We start from the raw sequence: 18380 nt of genomic DNA, 5'->3' as shown, positions 1-18380 counted from the left end.
GGCAGCAACAGAATAACTTTTAATAAAGTATACCCCTTGGCTGTAAATAGTTTTTTGTTTGTTTGTTTGCTTGCTTGCTTGTTTGTTTAGATGGAGTCTTGCTCTGTTGCCCAGACTGGAGTACAGTGGCGCGATCTCAGCTCACTACTACCTCCACCTCCTAGGTTCAAGTGATTCTCCTGTCTCAGCCTCCCGAATAGTTGGGATTACAGGCACATGCCACCACACCCAGCTGATTTTTGTATTTTTAGTAAAGACAGGGTTTCACCATCTTGGCCAGGCTGGTCTTGAACTCCTGACCTCATGATCCACCCAGCTCCGCCTCCCAAAATGCTGGGATTACAGGCATGAGCCACCGCGCCCAGCCAGTAGTTTTATTTTTGAACAAAAAAGTTTTAATTTAAAAGGCCATGAATTTTATTTGGCTGCCATAATGAATTCTAAAATAGTATATTGACAGAGTAAAGCAAAAATTTTAAATGTGTGGAATGGCCTCGTTTCTTTTTTTTTTTTCCTAGTTTTATATTGCTGCTCTTAAATGTTGTATAATATTGAAACTCTTGGATTATTATAGCTTTATTTTTGTATCTTTTTAAAGTTCAAATATATTAGATGATTACTATCTATAGGGAGATACCATAATTTAATTTATTCTAGTAGTTTTGTTTCTTGTTGTTTTCAGATATTTATAATCTTTCTTAAAGATGATCATAACTGGCCGGACACACCTGTAATCATAGCACTTTGGGAGGCCAAGGCGGGTGGATCACCTGAGGTCAGGATTTCAAGACTAGCCTGGCCAACATGGCAAAAATTAACCAGGCGTGGTGGCACAAGCCTGTAATCCCAGCTACTTGGGAGACTGAGGAAGGAAAATTGCTTGAACCCAGGAGGTAGAGGTTGCAGTGAGCCGAGATTGCACCACTGCACTGTAGCTTGCACAACGGGAGCGACACTCTGTCTCAAAAAAGAAAAAAGTTGATCTTAACTATTCTCTTTTTATGACAAGTAGTGGTTGTTCAGTATTGGAGGCATAATATCAGCAGTAATGCAAAGAAATTATTTCTTCTGCCAGGGCACGGTGGCTCACACCTGTAATCCTACGCTTTGGGAGGCCAAGGCAGGAAGATCACTTTTGTCCAGGAGTTTGAGACCAACCTGGGCAACATGGCAAGACCCCATCGCTACAAAATTTTTTTTTTTTTTTTTTTTTTTTTTTTTTTTGAGACGGAATCTCGCTCTGTCGCCCGGGCTGGAGTGCAGTGGCCAGATCTCAGCTCACTGCAAGCTCCGCCTCCCAGGTTCACGCCATTCTCCTGCCTCAGCCTCCCGAGTAGCTGGGACTACAGGCGCCCGCCACCTCGCCCGGCTAGTTTTTTTGTATTTTTTAGTAGAGACGGAGTTTCACCGTGTTAGCCAGGATGGTCTCGATCTCCTGACCTCGTGATCCGCCCGTCTCGGCCTCCCAAAGTGCTGGGATTACAGGCTTGAGCCACCGCGCCCGGCCAAAAAATTTTTTTAAAAAAATGATTTCTTCTGAAAGGCAGCCTTGCTTCCATGTATTATTAAGACCTTCATGTTCAGTTTTCCATTTTCTAAAATACTTTTAGTATTACCAAGGGGCTAGCTGGTTTTATTTAAAACCACTTCTTATGGTATTCAAGCTTTGAGGGCTTTTTGTTGTTGTTGTTGTTGTTGTGGTTTTTGAGATGGAGTCTCACTCTGTTGCCCAGGCTGGAGGAGTGTAGTGGCGTGATCTCAGCTCACTGCAACCACCACCTCCCGGGTTCAAGTGATTCTCCCACCTCAGCCTGCCCAGCAGCTGGGATTACAGGCACCCGCCACCATGCCCGGCTAATTTTTGTATTTTTATGGAGTCGGGGTTTCACCATGTTAGCCAGGCTGGTCTCCTGACCTCGGGTGATCCACCCACCTCGGCCTCCCAGAGTGCTGGGATTACAAGCGTGAACCACCGCCTCTGGCAGCTTTGAGTCATTTTTACCAATTCTTTGGTTATTTGGATCTCAGAAAGTATAGTGGCCACATTCTCATTTTCTCAAGTTACTTTTTTTTCATCATGCGATATTTCCTAAGTATTGACAGAATTGAACGCATTGTTCCCAAGTGATGACCCTGGATCATTCATACTTGTAGCTAAAGTATACATAGGGGTGGGGGCTACCTTTTTTTTTCTTAATAAGAGTCTCATCATTACAGTCTTACCCCTTATTTTAGGTGTATATGTAAATTCTATTAGAACTCCTGTTTGTCATCACCATATTGAAAGAAACCTAATCCTTTTTTCCCTCAGATTTCGTAGTTAGAATGGTCTGATATAAATGCATTGATGTCATTTTCATATTTTAGTTTTTTTTTTTTTGTATATTTTCATTGATTTTTTTAGTTCAACATTGTGTCTTTATGGAAAGATTCCTCCAGTGTATTCTTAGCATCTGTAGAGCCTAGTTTAAATTAAGGTAGATGTTACTTGCTTGTTTTATAACTTTTCTTCTCAGTCTCAAGGCAGAAACTAAAGATACAAAAAGGAATAACACTTTAATGGTATAGTAAAATAAGTTTTAAACTTAGTGAGTTTCCTTAGGCATAAACTCATTGCTTTGTATTTTTTCAGAATTTAGTAAAAAGCACTCCAAGATGAATAGTAGTTTTATCTCAAGTATAGTATTGAAGAATTATATTTGTTTAAATATATAGTTTGTTTGTTAAAATTATGCTGATTTTTTTCCCCTAATCCTCAGTATTCATCCATTGTTTCTAAGTAAGAATGCCATCACTCAAAGTGAGTATGAAAGTGTCATTAATCAGAAAATATGGGGAAGACCTGATGATGAACAACAAATTTAAAACACCAGTAGATCACCAAACATGGTTTAGGTGATAACATTTTCCCTGAGAATTTGCTGACCAAATTTTACTAAAAATAATTTCTGTATGATGTATGTTTCCGCTGTACGACTTTTTAAAATTATACTGGATACTATTAGTGTTTGGAAAGGTGACTCATTTATACTTGAGTGTATGATAATTGATTTTTCATTGGAATATCTAAATAATACAGTGCTCAGCTTTTATCATACTATAGCCATGCTTCCTTATTTTAAAATCCCTTCATTTTATTTAAGGACGAACCTTCAGTAGACGTATAAAATACAGTTACTCCTCAGATATGAATTCTCTTCAGCAGTAAAAATGTTTGCTTTTATTCACCTAACAGCATTTTCTTCATATTGCTACATAGCATTCGTAATTATTATGCTAATGGTTATATTCACAAGGTTTGAAAAACTTTTAATATAAACAAAAGTAGCACTTTAGGAGGATAAAAACCAAGTTTAATTACAGTTTTTAAAATATCTTAAAAGTTTTTTTCTGTTGGTACTGTGGAATTGCTTTAATACTAACATTTTGATTTTAAATAAAATAGAGAGTTTCCAAAAGGAGAATCAATAGCTACAAGCAGTACCTCATAAGGAAAGGAAAAAAAAAAAGTACTGTAACATTTGTCTTTCTTCAGTCAATGTTTATATGGTTTACCTTTTCAGATTAATGTGGTTAATCTGTTGAGCAAAAAGCGTACTGTTTTACCATTTTGCAGTTTTTGTCCTATTAATATAATATACTATAAGGCAGTGTTCCTCATCCCTGCCTGCCCATTACAATCATTAAAGTACTATTAGTAGTAATTAAAAATACTGATGCATGGATCTCGCCCCCAGATATCCTAATTTAGTTTATCTAGGGTAGGTTTTAGGGATGAGTAATTTTCAAAATATTTCCAGGTGATTCTATTGTACTATCAGGGTTGAGAACTCTCCTCTAAGGTAGTTTGAATTTGAAAGCTTGAGAAAATTTGGAGTGGCCGTTTTCATTACAGGCGAACAATGAATGATATCCCTGAATAGTCCCTGAACTGAAAATTCTATTAAGTAGACATGAAAATGGCTTCACGTACACAACTTGAACTTAACCAATACTGTGGAAGTATTAAGGTTATAATAACAGATGTTATGTATTGAGCATCTAAAAAATCCAGGCTTTTCGCTTTTTTTGGTGACTTCTTCTGGCAACTCTGGAAGGAAGTAAATAACCCTTTTGTTCAAACAGTAAACTGAAGCTCAATGGATGACTTACCCAAAGGTGGGGCATACTGCTTGTAAGTGGCAGAGCCAGAACTGGACCACATACATGTTTGATTTCACAACTTGAACTCTTTTCACTATACCATGCCGTGTGAAAATTTGATACTTAGTTTGACTCAACCTAAATAATTAGTTTATCAAGGTTTTCTTAAGGTCATGTTTCTTTAGAGCTGTGGTTATTGTTACCAACAAAAATACTTGAAGTGCTTTGTACTGGAAAGTGGTAGAGTATTTCTGACTTGGACAGGTTTATAAATTTGTAGTGGTGGTGGTAGTGGTAGTGGTATGATGATGGCACAAGAGTTAACAAATACTGCCCTTTTTTAAGAAATTCAGAAAATTTATGTAATTCACAAGTGTCACTTTTGTTCAGTGTTATAAATGAACTTATTTTGGACTCTAGCTATCTGGTGAGAAACAGCATAGACCAACTTTCTGAACATTTTTGTAGCAACTAGTTGGACCTTAATTATAACAAAGATAGCTACAGAAATAGTGTGGCCTTTTTCTACATGTGAAACCTCACTTTAAGCCCTTACTAATCTCAGTACAGGTTGAGTAGCTCTTATCTGGAATTCTTGGGACTAGAAGTGTTTTGGATTTCAGATTTTTTTCAGATTTGGGATGTTCAACATGTAGTACCTGTAATACTTAAAATATTTAAACTGGGAAAACATCGACTAACCCCAGAGCTGGAATTTTTCCGAAGACTAATGAATAAAAATCACCTTTTTAAATGGGAAATTAGCATATTTTAAAATCCTGTTGCAACTAAGGCACATTAGTGATAGAGCTGAGGTAGTTAGATATTTCTGCTTCCCCCACCCAGAGAACCATATCAGAAGTTTAGGAAAATCTGGCAGTCATAAGTTACATGGAAATAGAGACTCCAAAGGGAAAAGATGCAGTTTGTGTATCGTTCCCATATTTTCCTAATGATTTCTTATATTTCCCTAGTCCTAATACAATAATGGCCTAGAGTTAGATTGTGTATACAAGTAAGACTCGAATTCATGTTTTTAAAAAGGCCTACCAACTTGCTGTTAGAAGTTATATGACTTGCTTCTTTTGATTTTTCTCTTGTAATGGTATTTTTCCCTAAATGTTTGAAGATTAAAATTTTTTTATGCTAGTCACTTTAAAAAGTAAAAATACTGAGGTTGGAACTTGGTTAAATCAAGGAATTAACTTTATTTGTCTTTTTTGCATGCACTAGAGAATTTCTACTATTTATAAGTAGCATCTGTTTCATTGTGTGTGAATTTGTATGTAGTGCCAAAGATACTTAGGATTATACAGCATTTTAAATTTACTACAATCTGTAGTTAAATTATTTATTCACCATGCAAAACAAATATTTTCCTATGAACACCACAGATCACATATATATGTGTGTGTGTGCATGTATATATGTATATATATGTGTATATATATGTGTGTGTGTATATGCCAGCTAACAACACAGATTAATGCTTTTAGAATTTGACTTTTAATAATGTTCTGCAAGTTTGAGTTCCATCCATTTTCTTTTTTTACCCTGGAATGGAACTGCTCTACAAACTTTGTCAAAGGAACTTGAAATATTTTTGAAGTTTTGTCATGAAAAAAAAGACATTTAATTTTGTTAAATGAATAGTTCTCTCCCTTTAGCACACCTGTGTTGAGAAGCTTTGTGTCTGGTTCTGGGGGAAATTAAGACATTTCCTGTCTACTGTCAAGTTATAGGCTATTTGATGCACATTATGATGAGAACAAAATTCTATGAAAGTTTATTAGGAAAATCACTACCTGACACTAGGAAATCAACAAAAGTTTTTTTGAAAAAGGTCACATCTGAGCTGCCTGCTCATTAAAAGGTATGTTTCTAATATTTTTGGTTAATCAGTTGATATTTTGTGGTGCATAGACAAGCTTCCCATGAGTGGGTTATGGATGTGCTAAGATAGATACTGAGTCCTTGAGCCCTTGAGACAGCCAAGTGGGGCCTGGGGTAAGCAGGGCTCCTAGGCTAGTCTTGGGCAGTTAAAAGCTGCTTCATCCTTTTACTCCAGTGCTCCGTACAATCACTATCATTTCCCACATGTATCATGTATAAAGAAGCAGTGGTGTAGAGAAATACTATTAGATAAGGTAGTAGAATCTCCACCAAGAATTTCTAAAGGATTATAAGCAAAAGATAACTCTAATAACCAAATCTAAATATGGCCTTATATGCTTTTAATTATAGTAAAATGTACATAAAATTCACTGTTTTAACCATTTTTAAGTGTACAGTGCTATGGTATTAAGTACATTCACATTGTTGTACATCCGTGTTATCCATCTTTCCCCGGAGTCTTCCCAAACTGAAATTTTATACCCATGAAACAATAGCTCCCTATTCCTTGCCCCCACTGACAACTACCATTCTACTTTCTATATCTGAATTTTTGACTACTGTAGTTACCTCATTTAAACATTTGTCCTTTTGTGACTGCCTTATTTCACTTAGCAAGATGTCATTAATGTTGTAATAAGATTCGTTTATGTTGTAATTATGTGTCCGATTTTTTTTTTTTTTTTTTTTTTTTTTTTTTTTTTTTTGAGAGAAGTCTCGCTCTTGTCCCCCAGGTTTGAGTGCAATGGCTTTATCTCAGCTCACTGCAACCTCCGCTTCCTGGGTTCAAACGATTCTCCTGCCTCTGCCTCCCAAGTAACTGGGTTTAAGGCACCTGCCACCACACCTGGCTAATTTTTGTATTTTTTAGTAGAGACAGGGTTTCACCATGTTGGCCAGGCTGGTCTCAAACTCCTGACCTCAGATGATCCGCCTGCCTCGGCCTCCCAAATTGCTGGGATTACAGGCGTGAGCCACTGTACCCAGTCAGAATTTCCTTCCTTTTAAAAGCTGAATAATGCTTTGTTGTATGTATGTACCATATTTTGTTTTTCCATTCACCTGTTAATGAACACATGAGTGGGAAAACACCTTTTGGCTATTGTGAATAATGTTGCTGTGAACATGGGTATATAAATATCTGTTTGATGCCTTGCTTTCACTTCTTTTGAGTATATACCTAGAAGTAGAATCGCAGATCATATGGCAATTCCATTTTTAATTTTTTGAAAAACTGCAATTCCATTTTCTATAGCCACTGGACCACTTCTCATTCCCAATAGCAGTGTACAAGGGTTCCAATTTCTCCACATCCTCATCTCTTTTTTTTTTTTTTTAATAATAGCTATCTCAGTGGTGTGAAGTGGGATTTCATTGTGGTTTTGATATGCATTTCCCTAATCTCTAGTAATGTTGACTATCGCTTCATTAGCTTATTGGTAATATGGCCTTATATTTTTCAATATTTTTTTTTTCTGGAGTTCTAACCAAGATTAGCCAAATCTTTTTCAAAAGAAACTATTGCATAGAATTAAGGTTTTTTTTTTTTTTTTTTTTTAGACAGAGTCTTGCTCTGTTGCCAGGCTGGAGTGCAGTGGCGTGATCTTGGCTCACTGCAACCTCCGCCTCCCGGGTTCAAGCGATTCTTCTGCCGCAGCCTCATGAGTAGCTGGGACTACAGGCGCCTGCCACCACACCCAGCTAATTTTTGTATTTTTAGTAGAAACAGGGTTTCACCGTGTTGGCCAGGATGTTCTCAATCTCTTGACCTCGTGATCCACCCGCCTCAGCCTCCCTAAGAGCTGCGATTACAGGCATGAGCCACCGTGCCCAGCCAAATTAACCTATTCTTAAAGTTTTATTGCTGCAGTGAACCTTAGAGATCATCAGAATTCTTAATCTGAAATCCACCATTGGTTTCAGAGTCCATGAACAGCCTGCATTAAAGCAAAATTCTGTCAGCTTCTCAGAAGGGTCAGTGACTCCCCAAAAACATAAGAATTGATCTAGCCCAAAGTCATCAAACTGTTAAGAATCATTATCTTTTTAGGTCACATTAAGGTGGTGTTTAAATCACTACTTTGTGCCTTTCTGTATTTTCCAAACTATTTTAAATAAACATGCATAGGGCATTTTTTTTAATTAAATAAATTCAGTTAAAAAATTAAATTTAATTAAATTTTAGAACCTGAAAAAGTAAAGTCCATCTTTCTTGAACCTCCATAAAAAACAAATCTAAAAGCCAAGAAGAAATGAAATGGATATGATTGTTCTTAAAATTGCCAGCCTTCTCTTATGGTCACAACATTTCCAAGTATATTCCTGCCCTATAAAAAGAATAGTCAGGCTCTGCAACTACAAAAAAATGTGATGTTTACCATTGAATCCATTTCAGCTGAATTCATTGCAATAAAATATTTGCATTTGAGTTTTTTATAATGAGCTTTTACTATAAAGTGAATGTGCAGGTTCTGTAGAAAAGAGATATTTACCATTGAATCCATTTCAGCTAAATTTCATTAAAGGAAAATATTTGCATTTGAGTTCTTTATAATGAGATTTTACTGCTTTTCTTATAATATCTCTACATAGTACTTTCTGTAACAGTTGTTTTAATTTTAAAACTTTGATCACTTAAAAGCAACCAGAAAGAATTTTTATTAAGTAACTATCTTGGATGATATAGACCTATATTCAGTTTATCACCCTAAACAAAAAAGTAGGAAATATTTAATATTTTGTAGAGCTTCCTAGGATATCTTACCTATTTAAAGTTTATTGTTAAATTTCCGTATCTACTTAAGTCTTTTTGACTAGGTTTAAGAGTAATTGAAGTAGGTTGGAAGTTCCTCTATCATTTATTATACTTGGGCCTCCATCTTCTCTTCTGTTAGACCGGAACTGCATGGTCCTGTCTAGCTAACCAGCTTTGACATTTCTTTGATCTATATATCTGCTAACTGTAGTGTTTATACTGTGAAAATTTATATTTATTTTACAAGTACATTTTTAATTTATACAAATTTTTTAAATTCCTGTTTTTCCTTTTGTAGCTGTATGCAGGAGCTATTCTTGAAGTTTGTGGATGAAAATTGGGAAGGTTCCCTCAAGTCCAAGGTATATAAAATTTACTCCAGTAAGCTGTTCAGTCTTTTAAAATCAACATTTTATGTGAATTGTTTTCATTATATATTCCCAGGAATAAGAGTTTTTAGGATTATACTTTCTCAACAATAATATGTATTTTTTTCACATTTGTTTTCATGGAGGTGGTTTGTTAAAGTAATTGGTGAATGCTATGTTATTTTAAGCGAAAACAATATATGAAATTTAGAGGCCGGGCATGGTGGCTCACGCCTGTAATCCTAGCACTCTGGGAGGCCAAGGCAGGTGGATCACAAGGTCAGGAGTTCGAGACCAGCCTGGCCAAGATGATGAAACCCTGTCTCTACTACAAATACAAAAAGTAGCTGGGTGCAGTGGCGGATGCCTACTATCCTAGCTATTCGGGAGGCAGAGGCAGGTGAATCACTTGAACCCGGGAGGTGGAGGTTGCAGTGAGCCAAGATCACGCCACTGCACTCCAGCCTGGGCGACAGAGCAAGACTTTGTTTCTAAAAAAAAGAAGAGAAAAATTTAGATTTAAAATACAACACATGAAGGAGTTATTTTCTTAAAAGAAGAGCCTTTCCTTTGCCAGGTGTGAATTTTGCAAGAGCCTTTCCTTTACCAGATGTAAGTGTAATTTCTTTAAGTAGCACACCATTGTAGTGTATTTTAAATGTGAATTGATTTGTGTGGAACAATTGCATTAAGAGTAGACCTGTACAAAATAACAAATCACCAAAGAAAGAAGTAATTGCCAAAGAATTTGAAATACAAAAGAGAGAAAGCCATATGTATATATCTTTACAGGGAATTTTAAGGATAAACATGTTAAAGGATAATTGTGAAGGTATATTCTTTGGGTTGACATCAGACAATAATGAGGAGCTTTGCATTACCAAGAAAGGCTTGAACTAAGGCTTTTGTCTTCTGTCCTTGCATGTCACTTTGAAAATCAGTTTTATGAAACTGAACTTGTCTGAAGGTAATAATGCTTTCTCTTTTTTTTTTTAAATACATAGATAAGTATTTAATTTACATACCTCATTCTACCTCGATTTTTGCTGACATTCCCCTGATTTCTTGCCTTATTTAGTTAATGGCAAGAGAATTTTTTGGATTTAATATTTTATAAAATTGCCTGTATTAGCACATGCTTTTTATTGCTGATCTAGAATTGTTTATAATAAAATATTGATCATTTGGCACAGATACGTAATATAGAAGTTTGACTTGGGACACTTAATGAAGCCCAAAGCAGATATATATCTAATCAAAAACAGTCTTTGTTAGAGTAACACATTCTAATATAGCAAAGAAGATATTACTTTTGCTTGAGGAAAAAATTTCTTACTCTGGTTTTTTTTGTTTTTGCCTCAAACACTTAAATTCAGAATTGTACCACAGTTGTTTTGGCTTTTTTGTATCCATTCTCTGAATGATGGTGTGAGCATTCTTATTTCTAGAAAGGTTTAGCAATTGATTTTTAGCTGCATTGATTATACTTACTTGTTTTATTAAAAACAACATTTTATAACTTAGATTTTCGTGAGAATCAAGAGTAACTTCGATACTATGATTAGCCTTCCTAGTTATGATATCAGATTTTATTATCTATGGTAATACATATTATGTAAATTATCAAACCTTAGGGTACATATATCATACTGTCTTTTCCTTTTGAAAACAATTGAATTTTAATGCTATGTATAAATATTTAATTATCTACTTGCTTAAAATAAAAATTATTAATTCCATAATGTGTAACTGTATTTAATATTATTATATATAATATCAGTATTTTCTGAGCCCATGAAAAGTTGTTATAATTGTGATAAAACCATTAAATTCCCACCCTCAGAATTTCCATCTTAAAGATATTCTGAAATACAGCATGGAGAATTGTTGCTATAAAGCAGTAATTACAAATACCAAACTAACTTTCATGTCATCACTGCCTCATATTCTTTTCTCTCTCTCTCTCTCTCTCTCTTTTTTTTTTTTCTTTTTTTTTTTTGAGACAGAGTTTCACTGTTGCCCACGCTGGAGTGTAGTGGTGCAATTTCAGCTCATTGCAACCTCCACCTCCTGGGTTCAAGTGATTCTCCTGCCTCAGCCTCCTGAGTAGCTGGGACTACAGGTGCATGCCACCACACATGGCTAATTTTTTTTATATTTAGTAGAGACGGGGTTTTGCCACATTGGCCAGGCTGGTCTCAAATTCCTGACCTCAGGTGATCTGCCTGCCTTGGCCTCCCAATGCTGGGATTACAGGCATGAGCGACTGCACCCGGCCACTGCTTCATATTTTTTATCTTCAACATCAAGTAGCTTCTGGGATTATCATGATAATCTTCATTATACTCTAGCTTATAATACATTGTCAATTTTTAAGATCACTTAATTTAAATTAGCCATTTCATGAAACAGGAGTAAATTAATGTTAAATTATTTCAGAAAAAGGAAGAATTTAAATTTTGGTATGTTTTACCCACATTAAACCACTCAGAGTTGTGTAAAAAAAATCCCAGATCATATTTCTTAGTCAATTCCAAATATGCCTTCTAAAATACCTTTTTTTCCTTATTCTAGTTGCTTAAGTATAGAAGCCTGTCTATAATAATTTCTCATAGTTGATTCTAGTATTCTGTCACTTCACGTGTGGTGACATCCTAAGTAATCATGTTTTTTTTTCTCTCGCTTGAGTCTTCTGTGTAAAGAATGTGGCTGTCTCTCAGAAAGTAATGTGGTTTATCCCTAATTTTGTAGGGCTTGGCAAACTTTCTGTAAAGAACTAGATAGTAAAAATTTTCAGCTTTATAGGCAACATGAGCTCTGTTGTAACTATCGAACTCTGCTGTTAGAGCACGGAAGCAGCCATAGACAGTACTTAAACGAATGCACTGTGTTCTGGTAAAACTTTATTAACAAAAGCAAGCAGGACAGATTTGGCCCATGGGCCTCAGTTTGGCAACCTCTGTATTAGAATCATAAACCTTCAGACACAAAAAGGAGTTTTGAAGTAATGTAGTTCAAGTTGAACATCCTCATAATTAAAAATCTGAAATCTAGAATGCTCCAAAATATGAAACTTTAAAAATGCTGCAAAAAATTACCTTCAGGCTGTATGTATAAGGTATATATGAAACATAAATGAATTTCAGGTTTATATTTGGGTCCCATCCCCAAGATATGTCATTCTATATATGCAAGTATTTCCACATCCAAAAAAATAAAACACTTACAGTCCCGTGCATTTCAGTTAAGGGTACTCAACCTGCTTCTCATGCCAACTACGATTGATTGGTAGCCATGCTTAAGGTTGCATTGCTACATTGGAGTTTTGCTGGAAAGAATACTGATCCATTAGCATTATCTTCATTGATTTTCTTGTTTATAAAATGGGTTACAGTTGAGGTATAATAGGTTAATATCTACCTTATAGGGCTGTTCTGAGGATTAATGAGATAACATGTAAATCACTTAGTATGTGTCTGGCACCAGCAAATACAGAGTAAATCATTCCGTAATTCTATAAATGTGTATTGATGCTTACTGTATGTCAATCACTATTCCAGTAATGAAGATGTTAAGTGGTAAGTATTGTTATTGTATCTTATATTTGCTGCTTGGTTAATAATAAGTTTCAATTATGAACCATCAAACATTCATATACATTGGTCATCTTTAAAAAAAATTCAAGTCAATATATATTATAACTGCAACCTTTCTCGTATGCAAAATTCTGTATACTGACCTCTAGCCATTTTTCAAAGTACCATAATGGTGCTTCTCTTTCTACCATTTTACCTCCTGACTACTAAATCTTACTTGGCCCTAGCATTTGAAACTCTTTTCACTTGTGTGACTTCATGATCTCCTAGCTTTCTCCTACTTCCAACATATCTTTCTCTTCTGTTCTAGCATCTCTTTTACTGCCCGCACTTCAAACGTTATTGTTAGCGAGGGTCTATTATCTTCAGATTTTCTTCTCTTCTGAGTTTACCGAATGGTGTCCCACTCGCTCAGTTTCAATTACAGTACTTATCTGATGACTCCCAATCTATATCTTTACATAAAGTTTTATTTTGTTAGAAGTTGTATTTCTTATATTTTTTACTTCCATGGGACATTTCCATTTAGATTATTTCATAGGCACCTTAAACCAATATACATATATGAATCACCTGGGGATCTTCTTAAACTACAGAGTATAATTCTATAAATCTGGGATGGGTCCTGAGATTCTGTATTTCTTACAGTCCTACAGACTGTGGTCCACATTTTTAATAGAAAGGCTTTAAACCCAGCATGTCCAAAAACTGTATTAATCCTCTTCTCTATTAAAAGTATACCATCTTCCCTATTTCTATAAATGGCAATATGATCAGGCAAAAGCATAAGCATGAAACACAGGAATCATGATTGATCTTTTACACTTTATATCCAGTTAGTCACCATGTTGTGTCTCTTCTCCCTCAGTAATAACCTTCATAGTCCCTTTCTCTTTTTCTGTATTTTCAATCAGGGCCATAACATCTTTATCCAAAAGGATTAGTTACTTATTATCTAGTCTGCCTCTTTTCCCTTTTCTTACTTCATTACCTCTTTAACACAACAGCCAGTAGAGACCCTTTTCATAAGACAAATCCGATTGTATCTCTCTCTTGCTTAAAATCCTTTATAGTTCTCTGTCACATACAAAATGACATACAAGACTCGCCATGACATAGTTTCTCATTTCTAGATTCACATCTCTAGTTTATGCAAAACTATTTGCAATTCTCTGAGCTCTGACTTCTGTGTGTTTGTACACACTGAAAATTCTTGCTAACTTGTGCTCCTTCCCAATTCTTGTGGCAAATTCCAGTTCATTCAAAATTTGGCTCCAGCATTGTTTTTGGGTGGTTTAAACAGTGTTTTACTTTTCTTTTTATGTTCCAGAACACCTCCCACATAAGATTATATTTGGCATACTGGTCTTTTGCCTCTCTCAAGCTAGAGCTCAAAGTTTGTGTTCTGTTTTTGTTTTGTTTTGTTTTTTGTTTTTTAATCATTGATACACCCAAAACCTATGTAACATTGCACCTGGTATTAAGAGGAATTCAAGTATTTATGGAATGAATGCACTGATTTATTAAAGTTTTCTAATTCAAGGGATGCCCCCACCTTTAACAGTTGAGAATCTGGAGAAAAGCCTGTGTTTCCATTTGTTATATGCCCTTGATGAATTTACAGGATTCAGACATTCATAAAAAGTTCTCATCTTTTCGTAAAAATCATAATTTTTTTAGTTTGTCTTGTCTTCATTTTGTACCTCCAGTCTCCCTAAATTCTCTTAAGTTGTCCTTTTCTGTTTTCAAGTGCTTCTAAATTGTCCTAATGGATGACACAATTTTGTACTCCAAATGTATATAATAGTATATTTTCTTTTTTTTTTTTTTTCTTTTTTTTTCTTTTTTTTTGAGACAGTCTCGCTTTGTCTCCCAGGCTACAGTGCAGTGGCATGATCTCGACTCACTTCAACCTCCACCTCCCAGGTTCCAGCGATTCTCTTGCCTCAGCCTCCCAAGTAGCTGGGATTACAGGCATGCGCCACCACGCCCAGCTAACTTTTGTGGGTTTTTTGGTATTTTAATAGAGATGGAGTTTCATCATGTTGGCCACGCTGGTCTGGAACTCCTAACCTCAGGTGATTTGCCCGCCTTGGCCTCCCAGAGTGCTGGGATTACAGGTGTGAGCCACCACACCCAGCCAGTTTTCTTGTTTTAGAAATACTTTTTTGATTACTCAATAGCTTTTGTTGAACGCAGTTGAGAATTAGGTTGTCTGTTGTTGCCATTCTCTTTATATTGACATTTCTGGATATGGTATGACATTGTTATTTAGAGTATGTTCTGATTCGAATGTACTTACTCTAATCAACAGGATATTTCATCTCAAAATATAATCCTGTTTCAACATGACTATATTTCTGGCTAATCAACAGGATTATATTTTGTCCGAGTATATTTTGTCTCTTTTTTCATTTATATTTTCACGGGTTTGTGATTTTGAAAATAACATAATTCAAACATTTTTCTTTAACCTCAGAACATATACTTCCTTATTATCTCCCCATTTCCACATATACCCTCTTTATAGAACAAGGAGGAGGACAGATGTGGGTTTGGGTTTTGGGGTTTTTTTTTTTTAATACTCCTTAATACTTTTTTTAAAAAATAATCCCTTTTAATACTCCTTAAAGTTAGCTCTAAAGAGCCTCTGAATTATGAGAGTCCCTTGACATTCTGAGCAGTGTATATAGCAAAACTTAGCTCTTCTAGGGGGCAGCATGAATGGGTTGCTTGCTAACAATCCTAAGGGAAAAGCTGAAACATTTAATCTGTTTTTAAATTACTTCTGTTTATTTGATCACTTTGAGTGTTATTTACAAAATTGCCTTTATTAGTGACAAATAATTAAATTGACATAGGAACATTTTCTGGAAATTAGGGTGATTGGATTTTCTTTGGAAATCTCCAAATTGGTGGCTGGGCGAGATGACTCAACGCCTGTAATCCCACCACTTTGGGAGGCCAAGGCAGGCGGATCACGAGGTCAGGCATTCGAGACCAGCCTGACCAGCATGGTGAAGCCCCATCTCTACTAAACAACAACAGCAAAAAAAAAAACATTAGCGGGGAATCATTCTTTGATTTTATTGTGTGACCCACATAGTATGACACCATTTCTGTAGTCTTTTTTTTTTTAAGCTTTCATTGAACATATTTGAGAATTTGAAATTTTTTTGCTTTCTGCCCATAATGGCAGAGAAGAAAATTGACAGAAACGCCTCTAATGATTAAATGAATCAGAAAATGAATGCAAAGAGATAAAATAACACTTTAGACCTGGAGTGACCAAGTAGCCAAACATGGCTGTTTTAAATATTTTCTTTTTTTTTTTTTTTTTTTTTTTTTTTTGAGACGGAGTTTCACTCCTGTTGTTCAGGCTGGAGTGCAATGGTGTGGGTGTGATCTTGACTCACCACAACCTCCACCTCCCAGGTTCAAGCAGTTTTCCTACCTCAGCCTTCCGAGTAGCTGGGATTACAGGCATGCACCACCACACCCAGCTAATTTTTTGTAGTTTTAGTAGAGACGGGGTTTCTCCATGGGGTCAGGCTGGTCTCGAACTCCCGACCTCAGGTTATCTGCCCACCTCGGCCTCCCAAAGTGCTGGGATTATAGACATGAGCCACCGTCCCGGCCCAATTTTTTTTAATTATATAAAATTAAACATCCAGTTCCGTAGATGCACTAGCTACATTTCAGATGCTCAGTAACCACCATACCAAAAAGAACAGATGAAGAATATTTCCATTATCTCAGAAAGTTCTATTAGAAAGTCCTATTCTAGACTCTAATGATAATAAAATTGTTCCGTATGAGCAGAAGCTCAGATTCTGAAACCTCATTTGACAATATCCTGAATGAATTTTCTCAAAAATCAAGAGTGAGTGAATAAACAATATATTACCAAGGTCAGAAAGGAAATAATAGTTTTGTTTTGTTTTGTTTCTTTGAGACGGAGTCTCGCTCTGTTGTCCAGGTTAGAGTGCGGTGACGGGATCTCGGCTCACTGCAACCTCTGCCTCCCAGGTTCAAACAGTCCTCCTACCTCAGGCTCCCAAGTAGCTGGAACTACAGGCATGCACCACCATGCCTGGCTAATTTTTATTTATTTTTATTTTTGTATTTTTTTTATTTTTTTTTTTAGACGGAGTCACACTGTAGCCCAGGGTGGAGCGCAGTGGCGCGACTTTGGCTCACACTGCAAGCTCCGCCTGCCAGGTTCACGCCATTCTTCTGCCTCAGCCTCCAGAGTAGCCGGGACTACGGGCGCCTGCCACCAGGCCAGCTATTTTTTTGTATTTTTAGTAGATACAGGGTTTCACCGTGTTAGCCAGGATGGTCTGGATCTCCTGACCTGGTGATCCGCCTACCTCGGCCTCTCACAGTGCTGGGATTACAGGCGTGAGCCACCGCGCCCAGCCCATGCCTGGCTAATTTTTGTATTGAGACAGGGTTTCACCATGTTGACCAGGCTGGTCTCTAACTCTTGACCTCGGGTGATCTGCCCGCCTCGGTGGCTTACGGCTGTAATCCCAGCACTTTGGAAGGCCGAGGCGGGTGACTCACCTGAGGTTGGGAATTCGAGACCAGCCTCACCAACATGGAGAATCCTCGTCTTTTCTAAAAATACAAAAAAAAATTAGCTGGGCGTTGTGGTGCATGCCTGTAATCCCAACTACTCGGGAGGCTGAGGCCGGAGAATTGCCTGAACGCGGAGGCGGAGGTTGCGGTGAGCCAAGATCGTCCAGTTGCATTCCAGCCTGGGCAACAAGAGCAAAACTATACCTCAAAAAAACAAACAAACAAAAAAAAAGAGCCAGAGTAAAAATAAGTTAGAGCCTATTAGAAATGTATTTGGAATCTGAAATCAATATTTACAGCGTGGCTGTGCTCTTAATTTCATGCATGATAGTCAGTGAGCAGTTAGTTGCCTTGAAAGCATAATGCTCATTTTGGTTATATTTACCTTCAAAATCAGGAAAATACGGAATAAATATTTGAATTTATGTGGTTAATTCTTATTAAAATTTCGAATAGATTTGTTTTTCACTATCCCTTTATTCTTCTGTAAAATTATTCATAAAATCATTTAAAAATACAAAAATAAACAGAGTTCACTGAACCCAGATGGTAAATGGTGGTGGTATTTTTTCTTGTATACTGAAAGTTATTAGTAAAATATTCCAGCTGCCCTCCTCCAGAATCTTTTAAAGGAAAAATAAAGTATCTTTAAGGTTGCCTTAAGCTCCATTATTTCTTTTCTGGACTTTATTTGCTATTTGCATATTTAATGACTCATGCAGCTATAGAGCACATGACATGTGATTACAATATGATCAAGTCAAGAATACAACAAATAATATTATGTATTCAAATACCAATCTTTTTATACAATTTTAAAATTCACCATCCTTATTTTGCTTATAATTTGTAAAACATCTAGAGGGTTTTTTCTCATTCATAACTGTGCCATGATGTATGTTTACATTGAGAAATTAAATACAGTGGTAGGTTTAGTAATAAAATGGAGGCCAAAATCATTGAACTTGAGGAATTGTAGTTTTTCCTGACTGGCTGAAGATCCACCAGCACAGTTGCCTTTCTTAGCATACATTTTTATCA

The 18380-nt window shown here is 36.2% G+C and overlaps 1 protein-coding gene across 3 annotated transcripts in view; it reads left to right on the top strand.

Moving 5' to 3' along the window:
- Nucleotides 1–18380, top strand: part of SELENOF (selenoprotein F) — a 65797-nt gene that overhangs the window by 22639 nt on the left and 24778 nt on the right. For all 3 annotated transcript variants that reach the window (XR_003118825.1, XR_003118829.1, XM_025381280.1), the window contains exon 3: nt 9090–9153. Coding sequence is in view for 1 of the 3 variants with exons in the window: in XM_025381280.1 (XP_025237065.1) it covers nt 9090–9153 (64 nt within the window). In the remaining 2 variants the exon portion in view is untranslated. The remainder of the gene's footprint in view (nt 1–9089; nt 9154–18380) is intronic.

The sequence above is a fragment of the Theropithecus gelada genome, chromosome 1 (assembly GCF_003255815.1).
Source record: "Theropithecus gelada isolate Dixy chromosome 1, Tgel_1.0, whole genome shotgun sequence".
Classification (NCBI taxonomy): Eukaryota; Metazoa; Chordata; class Mammalia; order Primates; family Cercopithecidae; genus Theropithecus; species Theropithecus gelada.
The sequence above is the reverse complement of the archived record's forward strand: the minus strand, read 5'-3'. Positions and strand labels throughout refer to the sequence as shown.